Raw genomic sequence first — 24,655 nt, forward strand, 5'->3', positions numbered from 1 at the left:
TTATTAAAGTGAGGGCGCCCTGTAGCCAGACAAGACACATACTGCTACAATCTGATTCACAAAGGGCCTGATGCAAAGGCCAAAGAAGCCAGGAGAAGGACCCCTTTTGATTTTACTGGGCTTTGGAACAACTCCATATTAAACTCTTGAGAGAGGGATTAGAACAATAACCATTAAGTGTGCATGCACTGCACTCTGTTATGGATAAAAACTATCTAGAAGATTGCTGAGAAAAAAGCTACCAAAATAAACTTAATCAAAAAAGGATAAAAGCAAATGAAGAAACGTTGAAACCTTTGTTCAGCTTAAGTCGTTCCCCATATGGAACTGCAGGAAACCAAAAGCTCAACTAAACCACCCTGCATATTAGCATAAACAAAAAGAGAAACCTGTGGCCCAGGATCACTCAGCTAAGGCAAAATCAGATAAATGGGATGGAGTGAGTTCCTTGTAAAGCAGTGCAGTACCTCAGTGGCCCAGATCAGATACCCAAGTGTTTTTATTTGTTGAAAAAGAAGTATTGTATCAAAAGGCAGCTCTCTCCGACAGATATCAAAAGCAGCCTGGTACCGTAGTTGAGCTCCTCCTACAGGAACTGACAGAGCCCAGAGGCTTGCTTGCCATCTCACATCTCTGGCAGGAATTGGGTTATTGCCCATGGGAAACACCACAGTATTCATAAATCTTCCTAGTTTATCCTCTCTTTATTTTACCTTTTTGAAAAGCAAAACGTTTATAATCCCATTTTTCTGAAACCGGCCAAACAGGTCACGCAGGCAAGCAAGGAAATAGTCATTAGCAACATGTACTTATTTGTTTCGTCAACTAATCTCTCACATATACTTTGTAAAACTCTTGGCTTGTTCTCAGGCTTCAGCATAGCCCTAAGAAGAGATCTCTTAGAGGACTGGTAAAAATGCATTTTAACAACTTACTGGTTTGCCTCCTTGTGACTGAAGAAAACAGATGAGCAGCATTGCCTCCTGGTTGGATCTGACAGTTTTATGGGAAGAAAGAGAGAAAGTGGATGCCTTTTTAAGAAGGAGTCTGCAATTGCATACAGAAAACCATTTTGTATTTTCCATGGCAATGTAGAACAGTGTCAGCCACGCACATTACTGGGTCAGTGACTCACTAGCCTGTGGTTTCCTTTGTTTCTGACAGGGTGGCAAAATCCCCATCAGGTGGACCGCACCAGAGGCAATTGCCTACCGCAAATTTACATCAGCTAGTGATGTGTGGAGCTATGGCATCGTCATGTGGGAAGTCATGTCCTATGGAGAAAGACCTTACTGGGATATGTCCAATCAAGATGTGAGTCTCCTTCTGGGCTTCCTGTTCCTGTTTTCTCCTTTCCCCTTGTGCCTTTATCTTTGTCCTTAGATGGCTGCTCATTTCTTCTGTGTCAATGGATTTGTGACATTCCATTGCTACATTTATTCCAGGTTTTTAAAAAGATATCATGGGCAGTAGATTCCGGTTTTCTCTGGTAACCTCTGTGGAACTAAGGCTTCCTTGAATACGTCAAGCCTGGTCTGTGGTCAGGCAATATGGGATTAGCAAGTCAGATTCTATAACTTGTACATGTATCTTTTTTCCTTTCTTTTTTTTTTAAATTTTAGGAAAATATTGTACGCAATTAAAGTAAGAAAGAAGAGTGAAGGAAAGGGAAATTAATGTATTTAAACTGTCAGACTGTAATACTATCAAGAGAAGGAAGATTTGAATGTTGCTATTAAATCTCGACTTTATTAAAAGTTTTTAAGAAAAAAACATTTGAATTCAATGGGACTTCCTGGTAGTAGTTAAGTCTTCAAGCCCTAGTATGCCTGTAATTCTTCCATGTGATTTTATTTCTTGTAGGAAGTCTAAAACTACATACATGAAATCCAATTCTGCTTATCAGTCAGAGCATCCTTGTGACAATTGCATAGCTGCCCCCCCAAGGACATTAAAAAGCAGCTTTCCTAAATGACCATGCTTAAATTATGCATGTCCTGTTTAACCGTACCATCTGGACTACTTCAGTGTATTCCAAGAGGGAGCATGAACAATGGCAGCTGTTACGAGAGAGTATTTAATAATAATGCTAGTAAGAGCTTTTGGTAATAGAATTTTTATTAAATGAAAAAAAAAATCCCAGTGAAAATGAGGCATAGATTATCTATAATTCTCTTCCCAGGGGGGTTACAAAGATATAAAAGAAGAGGAAAATGTTAATCTGAATATATGCTCATGGGAGTGGTTAAGTCATTTTACAAGTCATCTGCTTTCTTACATAGAGCTGAGCATTTTCAAAGGATGTCTAGATACGGATGGCATTTAGTCTAAATGGGGGATATAATTTTAATTTCCTTCTGATGTGAAATGTCTCTTCTGGCACCCAATCTTGCCTTCCTTTGCTAACAGGAAGTCATCAAGGCTTAGCAAGAAAATAAAACACCAGATGTGTCTTGGTTGTATCAGGCTTGTCTACACAGCACAGTGGAGCTCAGTGCAACGAACAGAGCTAACATGCTAGGCTGGTGTACACCACCAATGTGCAGTGCTAGACCATGTTGAAAAGCTGGCTTGAGCAAGACAGTGAAAGCTAATATTACTGTCTTCACATCCTCTTTTTAGTACACGGCATAGACACTGAATTTTTTTCTCTTTAGTGATGGTGAGAGCAATGCTTTTCACAACAAAGCAGAAGTGGATTTCAAATTATTCTCAGTGTCTGTTGAATTGAGAGAAATGAAAAGGATCTTCATACTTTCTGGAGTAGTGAGAGCCACTTTGCTTGTGGTCACTGAACAGCTGCTAATAGTGCAGGCACATTCCTTGCCCTACCATCCCAGTGGATTTTAGCCACTAATTGGACAAGACCAGAATGAAGGAATTTAGTTCGGTACAGTTTCTGTGCATCCCTGGTCTCTAGTCTCATGGTGAATCCTGCCCTCAAAGTCATATTGATTAAGATCTGAAGGCTTCTGGGTCATATCCCTGTCATTATCAGAATTGAGTCCTGGCCATGTCCCATTCTCCTAAGAGAGCTAAGAAGCCGCCAGAGTACTGAGCTCTGGAGCCCTTTTTTGGGGGATTTGAAATGACTCCAGCTTGTGAGTTTTTCTGGTTTCCATTAAGTATGAAATGCATACTCAAGCTGCTGAGTTGGACTTCTGTAACATTCCGGATAAGCTGTACAAAAAGGTTCCCATTTCTTCAGTTCTTGGTTGAGAGCATGCAGTGGTGAGAGAACAGGTTCTCTACAATGCCTGTATTGCTAGCAGAGATGAGCTGGACCATGAGGAGAGGGAAGAGGGGGTGATCTACGGTACCCTAAAAATGCTGGCAGAGAATTTAATCTTCAGTTTATTGCACCCAAAACTGACAGATATTAAAGATGTGCTGTAGAGCTGCTGCTTCTCCAACCCTCTGTCCAACAGGAATAGTTGCTTAATTCTAACCTGGGCTATTTTGTCACCCCTGAATTCCACGTGTTCTTTTGTGATACATTGCCCTGCTGTGTCTGATGTCTGATTTGGATGCTCTGCCCTTTTAGTTTTGAATCGCCGAGGAGAAATGACAGTTCTGAGACCACCAACTGCCTGAGTCAGAGTGTAATTTTCCATGTAGTTTCACTTAATTGTGGATTTGTTTCCATACTTTGTATTGCCCTAGGATAAATGCTACTCAGCTGGTAGATGTGAGTAGTGTCTGATGTTCTCTAATGTCTTCCTAATTGTGCCATTTATAGGTTATTAAAGCCATCGAGGAAGGGTACCGGCTGCCACCCCCAATGGACTGCCCTGTTGCTCTCCATCAGCTGATGTTAGACTGCTGGCAGAAAGAACGCAGTGACAGGCCTAAATTTGGACAGATTGTCAACATGCTGGACAAACTCATCCGCAACCCCAACAGCCTGAAAAGGACAGGCAGCGAGAGCTCCAGGTGAGCTGTGCTTTTGTAATGGTGATGTATGAGGGAGCACAGTGGAGCTGACAGGCAAAGCTGCAGGTCCCCTAAACCTCTGTGCTGGGATTACGGTGCACTTGGTAGCTCTGCAGAACCAGACTGCACAGCAGACATTGTGCTGTGCAAGAGAGCGGAGAGGTTGTGCCAGCACACTATGGAACCCTGCTGGGCACCCCAGACTCTCCTAACTCTGTGAGAAGGAAAGTCAAAGGTACAGAGCTGTGGCTGCTTCACCCCAGTGCTGACCAGGCTTATAGCACAGTCTTAAGCACATCCTGAAAAAGTTCCTGTGGAGGCAAGCTCTTTTTGAAGACAAAGTTTGCTGCATCTTTTCCCCTCTCACTCCTAATGAAAAGGCTTGAATGGGTGGCCTTAATGCAGTGTAGCTACCAGGAGTGATGTGGTTTTCTGCAGGAAAAGTACATCATCGAGTTTTATAAACCCTACATTTGTGTAGGATTTGCAAATGAGCATTGCGGCATTACAGCCAACGCCTTGTGGGCATTGGGAAGGTGTGGATTAATTTTTATGTGAATTTGAATTTAATTTTGTGGAAAGCCAGTTTCACGTCTCTACTGATCCCACATTACACTGATGTTTTGTTTTGTTTGCTAGATATGGTATAATTGGTACGTGTGAAAGAGGCGCACACATTAGGAAGGAAACTCCCAGAGTTGTAGGGTAAACGCGAAATATCTGCTGGGACAGATCAGCAGTTTGGTTAAGCTGGTGAAATACTGCTGTAGTCCAAGGAGCTTTACTAATTAGCACCAGGCTTGTTCTATTTTCAAATGTCTCTGCTTTGACAGGTAAATTTGCTTACAGCAGATATGGAAAAAAAGCTTAAAAGAAAAGAAACGAGAAAGATAAAAAGAAAATATGTTTTAATAGAAGGGAACATACCGAAATGTCTATCGGGCAATACAAAATTAAGTTGCTTGAATCAGTGAAGGAGTAACAGTAGTTCTGTTTCAGCCTCCAACAGAGCAGCATCTTGGGAGAAGCTATTTTCATTTTTAAACTTGTAGGTCCCTTTGTGACTCTTGCTTACAATGTACATTATCAGAAGAGGGATTTATTAACCCTGCAAGGCCACTTAGCACCACACGTCTTCCAGATTGCCCTAATTGCATTGGTAGCCAGACAAAAATTTATCCACCCTTGAGACGTAAATAATTTACATGGTGAGAATCACAATATGATCTGCTGTGATGATTTGATTTGAGAATCACAGTGTGAACTCCTCCAGTTTGCTTTCTTTCCAATTTACAGGTGCCCTTTGCAAATATATAGCTTTTACAAAAGTTAATAGCCACTTCAAGGTCTTTTTGTACTCATGTAACTTAATAGCCTATTCAAGGTCATTCCATGTTCGTGGCTATTTATAGACTTTTACTTTTCTTCTCTACGGAATATGAATTTCAAATATGCATAAAACATTATTAATCTATTATATGACTTTATCCGTGAAGCATAAATGTATATAATTAAGTTGCCGTCATTGGTCTTGTGTTAGATAGTACAGTAAAACAGTTTTAACCAGCAAACACTCAGTGCCTTAGGCAAGATGTTACTACGCTATTGCACACCTAATCTTTGATGATGTGCATTTTCAAATGAATTGCTAAATTCTAATTGTTTTGGTTAGATAGGTAGTAGTAATTTATAATGGTTTAATGAATCTGTGATTTACAGTATACATGAAATAATAAATGAGATATTAATAAGAAAAGCAAATTTTGTAAAAATAATTATTCGCAACTCTGCAATAGAAAATGAGAAGCACATTCCGCAGTGCAAACAAAGATCAAAGCTCACACGATTCCCCCCACTCCTGGCACACGTGCTGGCCAGGAATGGATTGATTAAAGAGGGGATTAATTCCCTGCTGTCCTGAGTTTGATTGAATGCACTGAGCTTGCCTGCTAACCTGGCTAGAAGCAGGACTTATCTGAACCCGCCCTGAGTTTTGCCCTCCAAACTAGTCTGGCTGGTTTAGAGCTCCCAGTTCCTTCCCACATACTTCAGTAGTGTTTCTGTAGCTGCTGCGCTGAGGTTTGACACATGCAGGATCGGCAAGGTCTTGCATTGCTGCGTGTGAGACCCAGTAGGCTGAATGTCTTCCAGCACTGCCATCTTCTTTGTTTTTTGAAGTATAAGCATCTTCTGTGAACTTAGTTGCATCTGAGGTGGAAATTGTAAGTGGCATAATGATTCAAATTAGATCTGAAAGCAAAAATAGAACCTACGGTCAGATTCATCAGCAGCAAAAACTGGCCTGTTGCTTTGCATTGTGTTAAATTTCTTGCACTGATCTACATTGCTGTGCAGAGAGCCACCAGTTTTGCTGGCCACAACGTTCTTGCCCTTACTTTCCCTAATCATTGAGGATAATTGTTGCAGAGACCTAACTTTGGTTTGCAGTTCATGATCCAGCTGACATAATTTCTCTGTTTTCATCTTTCACTGCTTGGCATCCAGACCTAGCACAGCCCTGCTGGATCCCAGCTCCCCTGAGTTCTCGGCGGTTGTTTCTGTTGGTGACTGGCTCCAAGCCATTAAAATGGAGCGATACAAGGATAACTTCACAGCTGCTGGCTATACCACCCTAGAGGCTGTGGTGCATATGAACCAGGAGTAAGTACTCAGCGATAAAACAAAAAAAATGGTAAATCTGGCTTTAATCAGCATCCTTTGCTTTGTACGGCATATCATTACACTCATTAAAGGAATGGAATGCCTTTCATTTGAATGGAGGATAACTTTATAATGCCTCCACAATGCCTTCACTTACTTAATTAAAAATTTCTGTACATCTGCCTTGCTTTTACTATGTTGCTTGTGGTTGACCCTTAGTATTTTCCTCTGCACTGGCATCTGATCTGCTGTTCTCAGCCCCCTGCTTCTTCTTTTGTTCTCCACAGTGACCTGGCAAGGATTGGGATCACTGCCATCACGCACCAGAACAGGATCTTGAGCAGCGTTCAAGCGATGCGCACCCAAATGCAACAGATGCATGGCAGGATGGTTCCCGTCTGAGCCAGTACTGAATAAACTCAAAACTCTTGAAATTAGTTTACCTCATCCATGCACTTTAATTGAAGAACTGCACTTTTTTTACTTCGTCTCCTCGCCCTTTGAAATAAAGATCTGCAGCATTGCTTGATGTACAGATTGTGGAAACCAAGCGTGTGTGCTGGGGGGGCCTCCAGAAATGACAAGCCGTCATTTTAAACCAGACCTGGAACAAATTGTTTCTTGGAACATATTTCTCTGTTGATCAACGATATGTAAAATACATGTATCTATATAAATATAAAGTCACATTCAAGTTTTGATGTTATGTTTGCTGCCAGATACTGTGCTTAAAAAACAAAAACAATATTACTTTCCTTCTCCCTGTGACCTGTAGGATTACAACCATAGTGTTTTATTTGTGGGTGAAACCACCTTTGTGCATCTTTCACTGGAATGAAGAATCTGCCCTAGGATATTTTTTGCAGATTTGATGCATCACTAATAACTTGCAGAAACCTCAGTGAGATATTGTTTGGCTGATCAGTACCTGCTAATTAGTGATCTACTCGCTTATGGGATTGGGACATGAAATGACCCACCTTGTGGATTACTGGGCAAAACTGGACCTCTTGGGAGATTACTGGCTGTTGTTGTGCTGTGCTGAAGCCTGCCACTTAAAGACATTTTGTGAACATCTTGCCAGTAGTCAGCTGTGACAATCATGCATGTGAAGCTTTCAGACTCCTTTTCTCTTTCAAGAAGCAATTCCCTTTGCCATACGGAGAAGGTCAGTGGAAATACAATGTCCAACACATTCATGGTTCTTTATTTCTTAAACTGGGCTAGGATTTCATAACTGTTGGGGAAGAAAAAACAAAAAAGGGCTGTGGTATATGTTCTTTGGGGTTCCCAACTGGTTTGTATGAACTTGTGCTGGTTTCCCAAACTAATTGCTTAGTGTATCCCATTATTTGCTCTATTTGATAACAGTGAAAATTGCACTGTTTCGAAATGTGGTCTTTCTCTCTAGCTGTTGTGTGTTAGGATGTGCAGACAACAGGTCTCACTTTTGGGGGCTTGATCAGTGCGAACAGCTTGATTCCATTTTGCACTGAGAGTGGTAGGAATGCGTTTATTTTTTGAGTGGAAAAACCTGCATATGAGTCCCATAGAAAGTAAGGAGTACCTTGTAAAGTACAGGTTGTCATAAATGCACCAAGAACCAAGGACTCCTCCTGCCTTCTCATGAACAACAGTAGAACCAATACTTGTGTTTTAGAGAGACTGGTCTCGGTTGCTATGTCAGTGGTTTTATGGGAGGGGGAGAAGAAAGAAATGGGATTGTGCATGCAACCTTCCTGCTTTTGCAGTTTGAGTGTCAGGCATGGTTACAGCTGTATGTTATGCAGCAGTCTTAGATTTCAGACAAGCTGATCCAGCCTCATCAGCTGTGGGAATTGAATTTGCTTTTGTAAACCAACCACATAGGCTGGATCATCAAAGCAGCTGTGGGTGTGAGTGCCAGTTGTAGGCTGCACGGCTAAGGTCTCAGCGTCCATCTGCCAGTATGACAAACAAGATGGAGTGTGACCTGCTGGAAAAGCTACCCTCCATCTCCTCTAAGAAATAGATGAAGAGCTGAGGGAATGAAAGCGTATCCCCTGGATTGCTAGGTGGATGTGACTACAGTAGGAATGTGACTGTCCTCATTAGGTCACATTGGATAAAGCTTTATCCAGTAAAGCTCTGAACACGTTTAGGCTTGAATTTTATTTATATTAAAGCTTTTATTACTCTTTTTGAACAGAATGTATGAATTAGATTCCTCTTAAAGTTCTTTCAAGGACCAAGCTGATGAGATGACCTTAAAAAAGAGACCACTGATGCCGAGCAGGAGGAGAGTTTTAATGACATAGCCTCTAGAATAGTTCTTGCATTTCAGCTGTGCCAGGCACAATGTCAGAAAGCTGAAATTTATATTTTGATGTTTTTGAGACTGGTCCCTTGGTCGATAATGTTTCGGTTGCACTCTGCACCTGACAGCAAATTCAGAAATGATTTAGTGGCTTTATAGGTCCGATTTTTTTTTAATAATTGCATTTATTCTAAATCCCGAACAGCTCACTCATCTGGACAAGTCACACTTACGGTATTGTCACTCACATCAATTTTTGTCACCTTTAACAGTAACTTGCTGATTTTAACCACTGACTCTCCCTCACCCCCTACTCTCTCAGAAAACAACTTGTTCAGAATATGGGATGATAAATTTGGATCCTGTCAAATCATGACAGCTTAGTAAAAACTGTTCTGTGGTATTACTTATAAAAGCTTTTCCATTTCAAGAAATTTAAGTTTTCTTTTTAAAAAACTACTTAATGCAGCATGTTTTAATGTCATTTTGCCAGGCAACATAAGAAGCAGTTACTCATTTTAAAGACCTGACACTTGTATTTTCATCAGGAAAAATTCTTTTGCTTCTTAAGAATAGAGATACTTAAAGTTTCCCCTCGCTGCAAACCTGTTGCATTCTGTTGAGATTGTCATTTTACATAAAAAAACAAAATACCTCCAATTTTGTGGCCAGTTTGTAAAATTGCTTTCTTAGATTCTAGTAATGGTAATTCAAAACACTCCAGTAGTTTTCACACAAAATGAAAAGCTGTGTCCCCATGGAATGAAAACTGTGAAGGCAGCTTAGATGCCAGGTTTTCAGAAGTGCCATTGATGGTTGTATTGCCTGGGGTAAAACATGACCAGTGAGGGGGTGTTACCTGGAGTGGGATTTTGGCTGGAGGAGAGCAAATAAAAAAAAAAAATAGGTGGCACATACATATCTCTTTATAAGCTATATCTTGGAAGAAAGTGCTTTTTTTTTTTACCAGTGGAGCACTGGAACAGCTCTCCAGGGAAGCAGTCAGGGCACCGAGCCTGACAGTATTCCGGCAGCATTTGGCCAACCCTCAGATACACAGTGTGCATGCTGGGACTGTCCTGTGCTGGGGCAAGAGTGGGATTTGATGGTCCTTGTTGTTCCCTTCCAACTCAGGACATTTGATGATTCTAAGTATGAGGGAAAGAAAAGAGGAAAAGGAAAGCAAAGGGTTCCTACCTTTGAGAACTGCTGGCTGTGTTTGTCTCACTGGCCCAGGAAGGCTGAAGCAACCAGCGAGAGCGTAGCCAAGTGCTGCAGCATGGCCATTCAGCCACTCTCTTGTGCAAGAATTACATATTGTCTTCTTTTCTCCTCTGTCCTTAAGGAAAAGCTCTTGGGAGAGGTTTGATTCCATGAACCTCCTGCTGTGTTACCTCTTCACTAGGACGGAGATGAATTTAGGTCTTTTCCTTTAATGTGCATCAGCAATTGCACCAGCCAAGGAGGGGCTGGCTGCCTGCAGCAGCACTTCTGCTGGGGAACCGAAGGGGAAGCAGTCAGGCAGTGTATGTGTCTGTCTTATTGCATGTTGCTTAATATATTTGTGTTTTCTTTTTGTGCAGGTGAATTAGATTTTGCTTTCACTGCTTCATAGCCCATCCTATTGATCATACTGACCATGGAGGAACATAGACTAGACATGAAGCCTTCTGGATTCACAGTTGTGTTTCCCTAGCACTCATTCTGAAGAACACATGCTGAACAGTCATCAGTCCCTGAAACAAACATGACTTTTACTTTCTCTTTTTTTCTCTTGCCACCCACTCCATTTTTTTTCTTCGTGGAAAGATAATTAACTTGATAAGACTCAGCACCCAGTTGTCACTTGAGGAATGTACTGTGTCAAAGCCCTACAGACTTCTGGATTTTTTTTTTCCTTCCTTTCTGCTTTCTCTTCCTACATTCAGGTTTATTTATACATGTTATTATTTTCTTTCATCAACCCCCTGGCTGTCACTGCTGCATCTTGGATGAATGCAGGTGATGGAGCTCTACACGTCTTTCCATGGACACCAGGCCAGGTGCCATAGCAAAGAGCCCAGTTCCTGTGAGCTGCCTATATACATTGCTGATGTGACATTTTACACAAAATGTGCCATTGCAGTGATAAAAATATATTTTTTTCCCTTGAATGGATATGGATTATTATCTCCTCTGAAAGGTGTGTATGTATGCTTGTGTGTGTATCTTTGTGTGCGAGTCTCCTCATGTGTAGAACTGCCTGTGAATGTGCTGGAAACGTCTCTGGAAGCGCAGGAGTCCCCTGTCATATGAAAGCAGGCCGATAGCTCGTGTCTGCAATGGTAGCGAAAACACACACATTAAACAGTGTTTAAATTTCTGTATCTATAAGTGTAATTTCTAGCTGCCACTCTAACCTTAATGAGTAGTTCTGCAACCTGAAACAGGGGCAATTTCAAGTTAATCTTGGAGTTATGGATGATGGGTTCTGTAAGGGTGCTAAAGATTTTTGTTTCATAAAGAAGTGTTGATTCATACTAATGCCCCATTTATGATTAAAAGTTGCTCAGTGGCAAGGGGATGGAGGCAACACCTGCATATCCATCCACTGGTAAACCTCAATTGAGTTCTTAAGTAGCTTTTTTTTATCTTAAAAAATAGGATTTTAAAGACTTGTTGAATGCAAACAAATATATGCAATTCTTCTGTTCACAGAAAAACCTTGCTCTGTGTGCAAGCTGTGAAAACTTGAAAACTTATAACATAATAATTAAAACACTTTGTTTGCTCCCAGCACAGTTAAGGAAAAAAACCAAGACCTGTAAGGTTACAGTAGTTAGGAAGAGCATTGTGAAAAGTGTCCTATTCCTCATGCTGGTAAAGTGCAGCAGAAGGCACTCTTCCTTCCGTGGCCCAAGGGACAGGGCTGCTTCTCACTGGTACTACCTAGAAAAGCTTTCTGTCTTTGGAGAATTCCTTGTTAATGTAGAGTAAGCTAGTTTCTGAGTGGTGACGTGCACTAGACCCCAGCGTAGTTGGAGTGGGGCAGGTGATGCTCCTTGCTTGCTGTCTGGTCACAGGGTTTGGCATTGTGCAGCACAGTGAGCTGCTGTGGGATGGGGAGTCACTCCAGCAGACAGGAGGAGACTGGTTGTGCTGCGTTAATAGCAAGCGCAGCCTTGACCAGAGCCATAAAGAGATGTCCCAAAGTAACTTCTGCTTCCTCCTTCTCAGTGGCCCTCTGAGTTAAAACTGCAATTCTGCCTGCTGTGGTGGAGGAGCTGCAGCAGGTCCATGCAAGGGAGGCGAGGGCAGCCATGCCCTTAGGAGAGCACAGACAGGGTGGTCAGGGCGTCAGGAGATGCTGGCTGTGATGCCCAGCTTGGGCCACTGTGTGCCCAGACAGAGCCGGGGGCCAAAGGAAAGCATGTACTGCTTCCCCGTGCAGGAGAGGGCACCACCAGGACTGCTGTGCATGATGAGCCTCTGTTTGTTAAGAAATTGTCCTACTCACACACCACTGATTGATGTTTGTTGGGGTTTCTTGCTGTACTAATTTTGTGATGGAGCTATGTATTAAAAATATATATGTATAAAATACAAAAAACTGGTGAGTAACCAGTAAACAGGACTTAAAAAGCAGTATTTTTCTTTTATGTGACATTTTCATAACCAGAAAAAAAATCTGAAATATTAATCAGACAAATAAAAAGAGAGTGCATTTATTTTTTTGTATCACTGCAAGTATGTTGGAATATGCAAGGACTGTGGTTAAAATTAGAATGTATGAGGCATATTATAATTTAGTTCATACTGAAAAAATCTAACAGCATTTCTTGGTTCGTGCATTTGAACAGTCTCTGGGTTAGATATATAGATTTTTCTATTTTGTTTTAATTTGTAATTTTTTCCCCCTCCATGAATTTTAGGTACACATAACTTATGTCATTTATTTATGGTCTTTTATACCTAGTTTGTAAAATTGTAAAATAGCAAACAATGCAAACATTTGCATTTGAAAATAATAAAGTAGTTGCTGTACAAACCTGAAATGGACTATTTCTGATTATTTGATCTTTTTTTAATGCAGTGTTCATCCACAACAGATATGAATACAGAACTCAGAGTAGTAGTCCTGCTGTTGGCCCCAAAGGGATTAATTCGTTTCACAGGAAACTGTGAAACTCCTGAAGTTCATGTAAACGGCTTAAGTCCCTTGCGTGCCTTACAGCACGTTACTTTTTCTTGTTACCATCACAGGTTGTGTAGTGTGCAGAGCATTTGTGCTCTGGGAAGGATGCTGCAGCCAGCCTGCCCTTGTTAACAATCTCTGTGATTTTTGCCTTGGAGACCAGGTAACATCCATGTGCACCAAGGGAATAGACTCCGTCCCCTGTGTCAAGCAGGCTGGACCTTGCATGGGACCAGACATCACCTTGGCAGATATCCTACAGTTCTGAAGTTTCCTTTGGGCCCGGATTTTGCTTCTAATGCGGGAACCATGACCTTGCTGCTGAGTTACTGCCCTTGTTGCTCTGTATGTGGGTGACAGTTGCATAGGTCGGCAGGCTCATGTTGTAGACTCCTGGCCAGAAAGGGAGAAGGTAAGGGACAAAATGCAAACCAGAGGCATGAGAGTGTTTGGAGCAGCAGAAAATGGAGAGGGACAGATTCTGTGACAAGGGCTGCAAGCCAGAGACTGAGGGAGTGGGTGTCGTGTAAGGGATATTGCTAAGCAATGGTAACACATGTGGGTGTGCGCTGCACAGCTTGTGTGTCAGGGGTGTGATGTAATTTCTTTACAATGCTGCTGCTTAGTTAGGATGTACGGGCTTTCTGGCACTTTAGCTATATGAGTTGTGGATGGTTCCCAGGGACTGCAGAAAGGGTTGTGGCCTTCTAGAAATTTCCTTAAGCTTTTGATTTGTCTATGTGACAAATGTATACACCACAGGAAGGACATGGATCTGTTAGAACGAGTCCAGAAGAGGCCACAAAGGTGATTCAAGGGCACCTTCCCTATGAGGACAAAGTGAGAGAGTTGGGGTTGTTCAGCCTGGAGAAGAGGAAACTCCTGGGAGACCCCAGAGAAGCCTTCCAGTACTGAAAGGGGCCACATGAAAGCTGGGGAGGGGCTCTTTACCAGGGAGTGCAGGGATAGGGCAAGGGGGAAAGCTGAAAGAGGGGAGATTAAGATGAGATCTTAAGAAGAAATGTTTTCCTGTGAATGTGGTGAGGCACTGGTGCATGTTGCGCGGGGAAGTTGTGGCTGCCCTATCCCTGGAAGTGTTCAAGGCCAGGTTGGATAGGGCTTTGAGCAACCTGACCCAGTGAAAACTCTCTTTGCCCATTGCAAGAGGGCTGGAACTGGAAGATCTTTAAATTCACTTCCAACCTGAACTATTCTATGATTCCATGAAATATTTTGAACCAGATTCTTGTTTGGAAAGATTCCGGTGATGCCAGCAGAACCGCATCATACAGTATTGGTCCCAAGAAAATCCCACTGATGGCACAGGATTATTGTATTTTAGAAGTGAGTTCATTGTGTCTTTTTGTGCTTGAGAGAGCAAGCCGGTTAGCTGGGTGTTTCTTTGATGCCTTTATTCAGCCAGTCAGTGTATTAAGAGAGAACGTGCCATGGCTGGAGAAGCAAATTCCATTTCACACACACAAAGTTGTTCTATGAATTATTTAGTTTTATTGTGAAATGAAAGCAAAACCTTTAATTTTTTTTGAGAAACAACCATTTCAAAACGTCTGGTGAGGATTGAACACCGATACTGTACCTTCTCTTTCTGATTCTCTGCTCTTTCTCCTTTTTAGGTCCCAAATCTAGGAAATCGACTTACCAAAACTTTTTACCCCTATACTTTAATTTCCTCCCAAGCATATGGATTTTACTGAAATATCTCCTTACCAAAAGACTTCTTTTCTCTCTGCCCTTTACTCTTCCCACATATTTGTCCAGTAGCAAGTGAATCTACTTACATACAATGTCTATATCTTTGCATCTCAGTGACAATGCACATTGGTACCCATGGGCTGAGTGTGGAGTAGTGTGAACAGCACCATGGTTTATCTAGAAACATTGGGGCTGTTCCAGACACGTCAAGAAAAACAAAATGTTTTTTGACAAATGGGAAGGGGCAGGGTGGAAGCATTTTATGCTCTAAATGAACAACATGATTAAAACTGGAGCTATGTGTGAAGCCTTGTCCTCAGTTATTTTACCCTTTCACTTGCAAGGAAGTACCCTTGGGCCATTGACAGATTCTTTGCTGAATGGGTTACAGACCTCTGATATATCTTATTTCTGGCAGTGGCCCCGGACATAATTCTTTGTTTCCAGGAGCCTCTGAAAAAGTTACATGAACATACAGGTGTTTTCTTTAAAAAATAAAAATAAAACCTAAAACATTCCTTTCCTACCAGTTTAGTAAAATGTATTCTGCATGGGTATATGGACAGAGTAGCCACAGGAATATGCTACACTAACTTACTTTTATACATACACATATATTTATATGTTTTGGGCAATTATGTTCCAGTAATCTGCTGTGGATTGCTAGCCTGTAACCAGACCAACAAAAGATAATGATATCCTTGTTTTTATAGTGCTCTTGAACATACTAGTGATTCCGTTCTATAAAATCTTGGAACAAATTAAACAGGCTGAGGTATTTTGGCGTTAATTTTTTGAAGGCTGTTTTTAAAATAAAAAAACCAAATGTGCTGGTCAACAGAACAAAACCACCATCAGAAGCCCTGCTCTCCTCCCACTTCTACCAAGGTGACTTGTCTCTCTGGGGTCAGTGACTAAAGTCTCTGGGCTAGGCAGTTCAGGGCTGTTAGGCAATTACAGGTGCAGACAGGTGCCTATTGCCAATTTTTTAATGATGATTTGGAGAGATTTTTAATGATGCTTAGCCAAGGGATGCAGCAGCTCGTGTAATGAGCTCCTGCTTCCCAGTTGGATTTTAAGCCTTGCAGTAAGTGTCTTGCTGACGATGCTCCCAAAATGTCTCCACCATAATCACCTGTTGGAGGGGATTTTTCAGAAGATGACCATCACAGCAAGAAGCCATGCAAGCACAGAGAGGTTGGAAAGCTACGGAGGGACCTCCTGTGCTGCTCTGGTGCCTCTCATGCCTCAGAGCCTGCTGCAAACCCTGCCCTGAGCTGGCCTCCACAAGAGAGCTGCCTGAGGCAGGTCCTGCCCATGCAAGCCCTTCTTCCTTCCTGCCTCTTGTGGCCTTCACAATCAGTCTTCTCTCACAATAAAAATATTATTTGCGTGGTGACTTTCACATAAGGCATTGTCTTGCCTCCTCCTCCTCAGCAACAAGTGGTATGACCTTGGTCTCCTATCACCTGACCTGAGCAGGGTCAAAGGTACAGGAGGGTCCTCTGGGAAGTGAGGGTAGATGTCCTCCATCATGGAAGAAGCTCTCTGAGCTTCTGCTCATTTGAAGGCTGGAGGATGATCATTAAGTCTGGAACAGCATCAGCATTTAAGCTGTTAAGCAACTGCGGCTGGCCACATACAACTGTACGTACTTTGAAAATGCAGACATCGGGGAGGTGATCAGCTGTCAGAACTAGAGTTTTTGGTAGGTTTAAATCCAAAAGCCCCTTGAAAGCTCTGGCCTCAAATTTTCAGCAGTGCTTTGGACCTTTATGCCATCTCATTGCCACATGCCAGTGGGATCATCTGGGAACTCAACACTTAACAATTGAGCACAAGAATCCCCAGGGAAGCAGGGGTGCACCCAGCTCATCCCCTTACCTGATTAATCTGTGTCTGAGAGCTTACCTGGGGCTTTCCAGCCAGCAGATTCACAATATATGACAAGCATTAGAAAGCATTTACTTTCATCTTTTTAAAAAATTGCTTAAAACTCCTTTGGGAAAAAAGTGCTTCTGGAAAAAAGATGTGAGGTTAAAATTGAATGATGATATTCTTCCACATTTAAAGAGGGTTGATTTCAGTGATGTAATGTCAAAGGCGTAGGAGAGGTGACACAGACAACAACAAGAAAATAAGGATAAATGTGTTGATCTGGTCACACAGGTGGTATGATCCAATTTCACTGTGATTGCCCAGATTTGTATTGGCTTAAGGATTTAGACCTTAGCAACATAAAGCTTTTAAGGTAATTTTTATTTATACTTTTCACCAGCAAATATACATTAAAGAGCATTTTGGAAATGACTCAAGCAGAGACAGTGCATTAAGGTTGGCCTTTTTGTCTATTGTATTTTTTTATGTGGCCATTACTCACGCAAATATTTGAAGTACGTATTTAACAACACAAAATTAACGGTATCCAACAACAGATAGCAAGGTTTCTGTGGAGTCCCTCAACTCCTCTCTTTGTCAGCCTTGTTTTCAGGTTCGTATAATGATGGCAGATGGGTTTTGTTTCACCAAATGTTTAGGATTACACCACAACGTCCTCTGAGGACTTTTCTGTCATTTTTGTTCTCTCTCAGAGTGCTCCATTGTATCACTTATGAATACCTACGTACCATTCACCAACTTTTGATCTCTAGCATCCACAGGTGGAGGAAAGAAAAAGAAAACTAAACAGTACCCTCTGCCACTAAATGAGTCTCAGGCTTGGGCAGGTGCGCATGGACACAACCTGCTCCCAGTTATCCAACAGCCCAAGCAGGCAGCAGCAGCTCAGCTTTGCCTGGAGGAGCCAGGGAATGACAGAGCCAGGATTCAGGGTCTTTTGCTGACCACTCACAGAGGGGAAAGCAACCTAATAAGGTGGCTGTTATTTTTTTCACAAGTACCAGGAGTGCAATTTCTGTCGTTCCAAGTTTGGAAGATTCAACCATGATGATACCATTTAACGCCTTATGCAGTTCTGTCTTAGCTTCCTTCTGCGCTAAGTGAGGCAGGGAGGAGAGCCTAAGCACTGGCTAGATATTTGCAGGCAGCCCCTCCTCACTCTTCCCATGCCCAAGGATACTGCTTTCCTGTGTGTTACTGGCTTCAAAAAACAATGTCTCAAAACTTTTCTTACCCAGGTGTTTCTTCACTTTTCACCTGCTTTTGTCTTCGCACGGGCTGCAGCCTGCTCAGAGCTTTTGACTTATGCAGGGCCTTGGAGGTGATTAGCTTTGGAGCTGATTAGTTTTGAAGCCGTTACCATCCTGAACAGGTGGAAGAGATCATCAAAAATTTTTAATCAGCTTTGTAAGTGGGTGTAGTCGATCCAAGAACAAAAAGCATTCACCAACTGCTAAATCCAATCAACCGTGGGTGACTGATTACTTTTAGCTTTCTTAATTGATTGACTGTGGCATTTCTATGAAGGCGCTATTCTGAAACCCAAGGAAGTCCACACAACTGTTTCAATTCTAGGAATAACTTGTAAGTTATGTATGAAAACTGTGCTTGAATTCAACAGTACTGAGTATTATGAGTAAAATATGCAGATGGGTGTGCAAAAGCCGTGCTGGATTAGAGTGGGTGGATTTTTATCTCTTGCTTAGTAACAAGTTAAGTAGTGGGAGGAATAATTCATGGATCCTTTGAAAAGTGTTTGATGAGTTTTTCCTAGTAAAAATTTGCTGTAATATTGCCTGGTATCGTCCAGCAATGGAGTTTTCGCAAAGAGGGTTCTTTCATCCCAACAAGGTGTGGTACAAAATCTATCTGCATATGTGTAAATTAAAGTGCCTTGTATGTATGCACGTACACATAAAGATCTTCTATCTATAGGTCTATCTATATCCAGCCTTTACTAGCTGTGGAAATAATCCAAGGTGTATGCCAGCTGCTGGGCACGTCTTTCAATTGCAAGCCACAATTACATTGCTTCCTGTGCTCTTGGCTCCCTAGCTATCCAGCAGCATCTTGGACGAGGAGAAGAAACTCCCAAGAAACCAGTTTCCTGAGGATACAAGGTCATTATTTCCACTTTGGGCTGGGCAGCAGGGCTGGGAGCTGTTATGGTATCAGGAGATGCAAATGCTGTTTCTATAGGAACTAATTGTGAAAGCAGTGTAAGCTCCTTCCTGACCACACCTGAGTCCTGTGTATCTTGGGGCATGACAAGAGGTGATGTTTCTGGGCTCAGAAACTGGGAAGCAACAGATCTGATGCTTTGGTGGATGCTTTGGTGGAATGTTTTGTATCACAGCAACCCTTTAGCTTGTCATTTGCTTACCGAAGGGGCAGGGGAAAGCAGCGAACTACAAACAAGTCTGGTTTAAATAAGGAACACCTGTAAAATCATGCTAAGTTGGTGTATATATGTATTTTAACTGAAATCAGAGGCATATTGGTTTTTTAGATTGTAGTTTGCAGTTTGTTGAAAAATGGCATAGTCTACATTCCCTCCTCCCAAAGTTGATTGTTGTCAAACACTGAGCCAACTGAAATAAGCTTTCGTTATTTGCGGTGGAGGAAGGAAATCTGAACAGAATCAGTTTGTGTTCCAGGAGTGTGTACAGCCAGTTCTAGACCTGAGCTCAGATTTGTATTGCATGGATCAAAGATACCAGATAGAGCAATCAATAAAGCAAGGACCTTGTCTGGGTTGTCAGGAGAACCACTAGGCCTCCTTGGCAGGTTTTAACTGAAATTCTCCTTCTCTCTCAAGAAACCTGAATGTTCTCATTTGAAAAATTACATTAACTGGTGATTAATCCACACATGCTTATCAGCAATGCCAGTACTGTGCTCATAAACCTATGCTTGGGTCTCACGTCCCTTGATACACTTATCCTTGATGCAGTTTGTCTGATGAAGTCCTGGTTAATTGGGTGGTGGGGTTTTTTTTGATTGCTTCCTTCCTATACTCATCCCAAGTTATTCATATTTCCTATTCTCTAGCTCCCATTTCTGTAGGTTGTTTTGGTTTTTTTTTCTATCATTAAATCTCCCTCATCTCTCACTCTTAAGGTGAGGGTTTTCCCTTTTCCCCTTTCCCCAAGTACTCAATACACTGTGATTTCCTGAGAGCCCCACTTTCATTACAGAACTTGAGAGGGTCTTGCCTCAACAAACACACACACACAGACAGCGTCACTACAGTATTTAATGTAGACACAAACGTATTTCAAGCATAAATGAAAAGCAGCTTTACTTAAATTGTTGAGGAAATACAGACAATGTGCTGTTGGGTACTGGAATGCTTCTGCCCTTTGTTCACAAAGCAAGCAGTTGTTAAACATCACGTGTGTTCCCATATATGTGCTCCATGTTCTGGGCATGAATTTGCCCCTCACGTGTGGCTGAGAATTTGTATGTGGTATTGTCAACATGCACAGGTCTGCCCAGGCAACTCCAAGTGTTCATGGAACCAAACGTCTTCCTAGTACAGCGCAAGTCACCAGATAACTTTTGTAATATTAAGACTTATTTTCTTGCTGAAATATAAATCTTTTGTTCACCCACCCTTTTCCTTCTAATTTTATTGACTGTCGAACACATTTGTACTACTGCTAAGCCCTTTTTTCCTGCATTAAAAATGGATTTCCATGGACTTGTAAGCTTACCTTTTTTAATCAGAATGACATGTTGGTTTATCTCATAATGTTTAATATCTCATTATCAGCAGAAACAGCATATGGAACCTTAAATTGAACAACTGGAGGTCTTATTTTTACAGAAACTGTGTTCATTGTAAAGTCTGAGTCTGTGAAAAAGAAAAGTGTGCCTCTTCTATGTGTATGTGCATGAACTAGCATTTATCACTATAGATGGGGTGACTAGCAGATCAGTATTTACCTAGGGCAGTATCGGACTGGTAGGATCAGAAATGTATTGCTTTATTTGTTTGATTTTGCAGCTTTTTCTTCTCTCTTCTACTTTGGTGTTGGGTTCCAGGGCTTTGGTTCAAGCGGAACCCACCTAAATGAGCTGCATTTCAGCTGTAGATGGTATCTCATTTGTAAATGATATTTGATATCTTTGGTGTTGGTCTTTTTGTTTATATATCATTTTGTAAACCAAGCCAGATAATTTTAATGGATTTGCTGAAGAGCACAGACAAGTATTCAGCTCATGAACTGTCCTCTTTGATTCACTGCTATTTGAAATTCAGTGTGTGACTAGGTAACTGAGTTGCATGGGGTTTTTTTTATGTTGCGTGAATCAATCAAACTTTCTCAGCAAGAAACCATAATCTGAAAGAAAACCACACAAAAACGACAAACCTTGTTCATATACTAAGGCCCATATTTCTAGAAGGGCAAAGCGGCCTTAAACATGGTTTAAGAAGTCATTTGGGGTTTTCCTGGCATGAAATTGTATAAAGCTAGTGCAGCTTGTCTTACAGCATTGTAGTTCAGGGCAAACATTGTAGGCAGATGTAAATCTGCACAGCCCTGATGAGTTAGAGGGTTGTCTTTGCTTTGGTCCAGACTCCAGGCATTTGTCTGAAAGTAGAAGGAGGCAGCTGGGGCAGAGCTGCAGCCAGGCTGAGAAAAAAGAGAAGAAGTCGAGAGAAAGGAGGGCAAAATCAGAAAAGGGACAAATCACAGCACTCAAATGTGGAAAAGAGCATGTTGCAAAGTGTTTTCAGAGGTGCATTTGCTTATTTTTAGACTTATCCTAATGAAAAGTGAAGTTACAAATTAACAATGTTCATTCTGTTCTGACGAATTAAGAACATAACTATATTTAGCAATTATCGAACCAAAAGAAAATCTATGAAAGTGAAGTCTGTTGCATGTTAAAGAGTTCAGAAAATGGACAATGGCCCTGAGATGTGGAGTGGATGTTTGCAATGCATTGCACACATCCCTCCATGCACATCTGATTTGGGGCTGGCAGGCAGTGCTGTTATTTCACTTGATTTGTATATTTTAAAAGCCCCAGCTCTTTCCTTACTGAAGATCAGGAGATTACTTTTTAGTTTTGTTTTAACTGAACATAAGTAAAGCAGATTCCAAACAAAGCAAAAATCCAAACATTTGTCTTTGTTACTTTTTAAAGAGCAAATACTTTCAAGGGTTCAGAAGGCTATGCAGGGCAAGTATCAGAACTGGAAAACGAGAAAAGCAGGAGATGGGGGTGGAAATTGTAGTGAAGGAGAATGGCAGAGTGCTGGCTGGGAAAAACAATAGTGGATATTATTGCTTTCTGGGAAGAATGAAAGGGCTCTGCCCTTGGCTAGTGTTAATTGGCCTAACTCCTTTAAAGCTGGTAGAGGATTGATCCACAGCAGCTGTAATCCTCAAGTTAAATCCCAGCCCCCCTGGGAGTTTTATCATTGTCTTCAAAAGAGGAACAATCTTAACCTGTGTGATCTTTTATTATATTCAGTCACCTAGTGAATATCTTAATAGCAAAAGAACTCGGCTCAGCCAGCTCTCCTCTGTGGGAGGAGTGGAGTTCAGAATGCTTTACGGACTAAAAATGTGGAACTAGCTTTCTGAAAAAAATGTCAGCCCCCTTTTGAACAAGCCTTGGTCTAATTTTAGTAGTTTGTTTTTTCACTGATACTATTCAAAGCTACTGAATTGCCAAATTTTGAAATCCAAGCCAGCTGAAAACTTCAGGTTTCTGAGTTTTGGTTTGGGTTTTTTTGGGTTTTCTTTGTTGGTTTTTTTTCTGAGAAGAGTTTGGATTTACATCCAACCTATGGCAACGAATAATGTGGTTTCACATAGTCGTGGTAGACAGCTGAGCTACTGTGCCCCAAACAGAGGAGCATGTGCATGGATCATCTTTTTACTGGGGGGCACAAATAAGAAGCAAGTTCAAGGAAACCAGAGCCAATGTGGGGTTGGCTTTTTATCTCTCCCTGTGCACAGCTGATGTGATTTTAGAGCTACCACAGGCCACACAAATAATAAAGGACAGGAAAACATCATAAAGCTCCTATTTTTACAACTTTTATGGTATTTTTCTACAGTTTGTAAATTTTGACCTATCAGAAAGCTATATTTAGGTTGCTATTCAGACTTGGGTTTGTGGTTTCCAACATTGCCTCCTCTTTCATTTAACTATCTGGAATTGTAACCTGTGTATACAGAGTATTGACATGTTCCTAATTTTCTTACTTGCGTATGGTGAGTTTAAGACCCTGAATTCAACTGGGCGCTGTTCCTTGGGCTCTCAATAAAATAGTGTAAGAAATAGCAAAATCCCACTGTCAACACTAGACAGATACACACAAAGCCAAGATAAACTCCCCTCACAACAGAGCAAATGTTTGTGTACTAGACTGCAGGAAGAAGACATAGAATACCTATATATATATATATGTGGTTCAAATATGGTGATAATCATGGTGAGGACCAATTTGCTTGCTCTGAGTCTCTTTTTCTTGCAAATGTGTTTATTTTTTATCGTTGAAAAGAAATTACTGGATTAAAACTAGCTCTTTTTTGTTGTAGAAATGTGGTCTTATTAGGTGCTGTTGTCACAATTTCTAACTTGGGGATGTACTCTTCAAAAGGAGATTTAAAAATTGGAATAGCGGTTTTGGACAGTATTTCTTGAAAATAAGCCAGAAGAGTAACTGTTATGCTAGAATAGTGGTGTTTTAAGGGCTCTCATAAGGCAAAAAATAATGGAGAATTTGTATCTTTTTTTACTTTCTTCATGTTTTCTCTGTATTTTTTCCCCTGTTGCTGAACTTTTGTTTCCAAGCTTCCACTTCCTGCAGTTGTGGCCTTCTCAGCTTTACCTTTAGCTTCTCTTTTTCTTTTTTTTTTCTTCCCCTTTATAACAAAACTTTTATTCCTTTCTTTGTCAGATTGCTGCCAATCACTGTAGCATGTGAGAGCTGTGGTTTCATTCTATGGTTGTTTTTTTGTAATTGTACACCAAATACAGGCTGCTATATTTATTTTGTAAAAAATCAGCAGTGGTCCACACCCATCATTATCTAAAATCTTGCTATAGGCCTCATAATATGGGCAATCTTCTTGCAGAAGTACTGTAAGCAGAGGGGAAGGGTAAAGCTCCTGTGCCCAGCTGTAGTTTTCCAGTTGTAGCTCTGTTTGTGAGCAAGGGAAGGACTGGGAATAGGCTTTCGCAGGAGAGTAGGAGGAAGTACTCCAAAAATTTTTCATGGAAAGGGTCATTGGGCACTAGAACAGGCTGCCCAGGGAGGTGGTTGAGTCCCCTTCGCTGGAGGTGTTTAAGGCACGGGTGGACGAGGTGCTAAGGGGAATGGTTTAGTGTTTGATAGGAATGGTTGGACTCGATGATCCGGTGGGTCTCTTCCAACCTGGTTATTCTATGATTCTATGAATAATTGTGTTGAGGAGAGCTTGGCTGGGACTGTGTGTGGAGAGTGAACTTCCTCTTGGCTAGCTTGAAATGAAAGCCTGTTTTCTATGTCAAGCCACATTCCTTCTCTGTAAAGCTCTTAACAGTTCTCAAATAAGCAATTATTTTTCTGTTTGGATATTAAAATAAAAAAAATCTGGAGACACCAAATTATATATCTATATTCCACATTTTTTTCCTTTACATGGTGGTCAAGGTCACAGCAACCCTAAGCTTGTGAACAGATGGGATGAGACTCCAAAGCTCTCTTTTATTAGCAATTTTTAAGGGGGAAATTAATTTAGGAGTTAGTTGTAAGGGGTAGTTTAGGTGCTTTGGCTGTGTAACAATTGTCTGATCATCAAATTAACTTGGTATGGGGATGCGAGAGTTGAGGAGAGAGCAGTTCCTTGTAACACTCTGTCCTTGCCCTCTCTTTCTTTTTATTCCATCAACCCATCAACCTGGGGCTGGCCACTTAGTCCTTTTCTTGTAATTTGACATAAATAAACACCATAGTCCCTGAGAGTAAACAT

General features: G+C 41.3%; 1 protein-coding gene across 1 annotated transcript in view; it reads left to right on the plus strand.

Moving 5' to 3' along the window:
* The window catches only part of EPHA4 (EPH receptor A4), a 114,699-nt gene extending 101,786 nt beyond the window's left edge, over positions 1-12,913 (plus strand). The window contains exons 14-18 of the mRNA XM_069865080.1: positions 1,165-1,314; positions 3,740-3,933; positions 6,439-6,594; positions 6,882-7,762; positions 10,474-12,913. Of these exons, the coding sequence (XP_069721181.1) occupies positions 1,165-1,314; positions 3,740-3,933; positions 6,439-6,594; positions 6,882-6,996 (615 nt within the window). The 3' untranslated portion in view covers positions 6,997-7,762; positions 10,474-12,913. The remainder of the gene's footprint in view (positions 1-1,164; positions 1,315-3,739; positions 3,934-6,438; positions 6,595-6,881; positions 7,763-10,473) is intronic.
* Positions 12,914-24,655: the final 11,742 nt, after the last annotated feature.

This window comes from Phaenicophaeus curvirostris, chromosome 10, assembly GCF_032191515.1.
Source record: "Phaenicophaeus curvirostris isolate KB17595 chromosome 10, BPBGC_Pcur_1.0, whole genome shotgun sequence".
Lineage (NCBI taxonomy): Eukaryota > Metazoa > Chordata > Aves > Cuculiformes > Cuculidae > Phaenicophaeus > Phaenicophaeus curvirostris.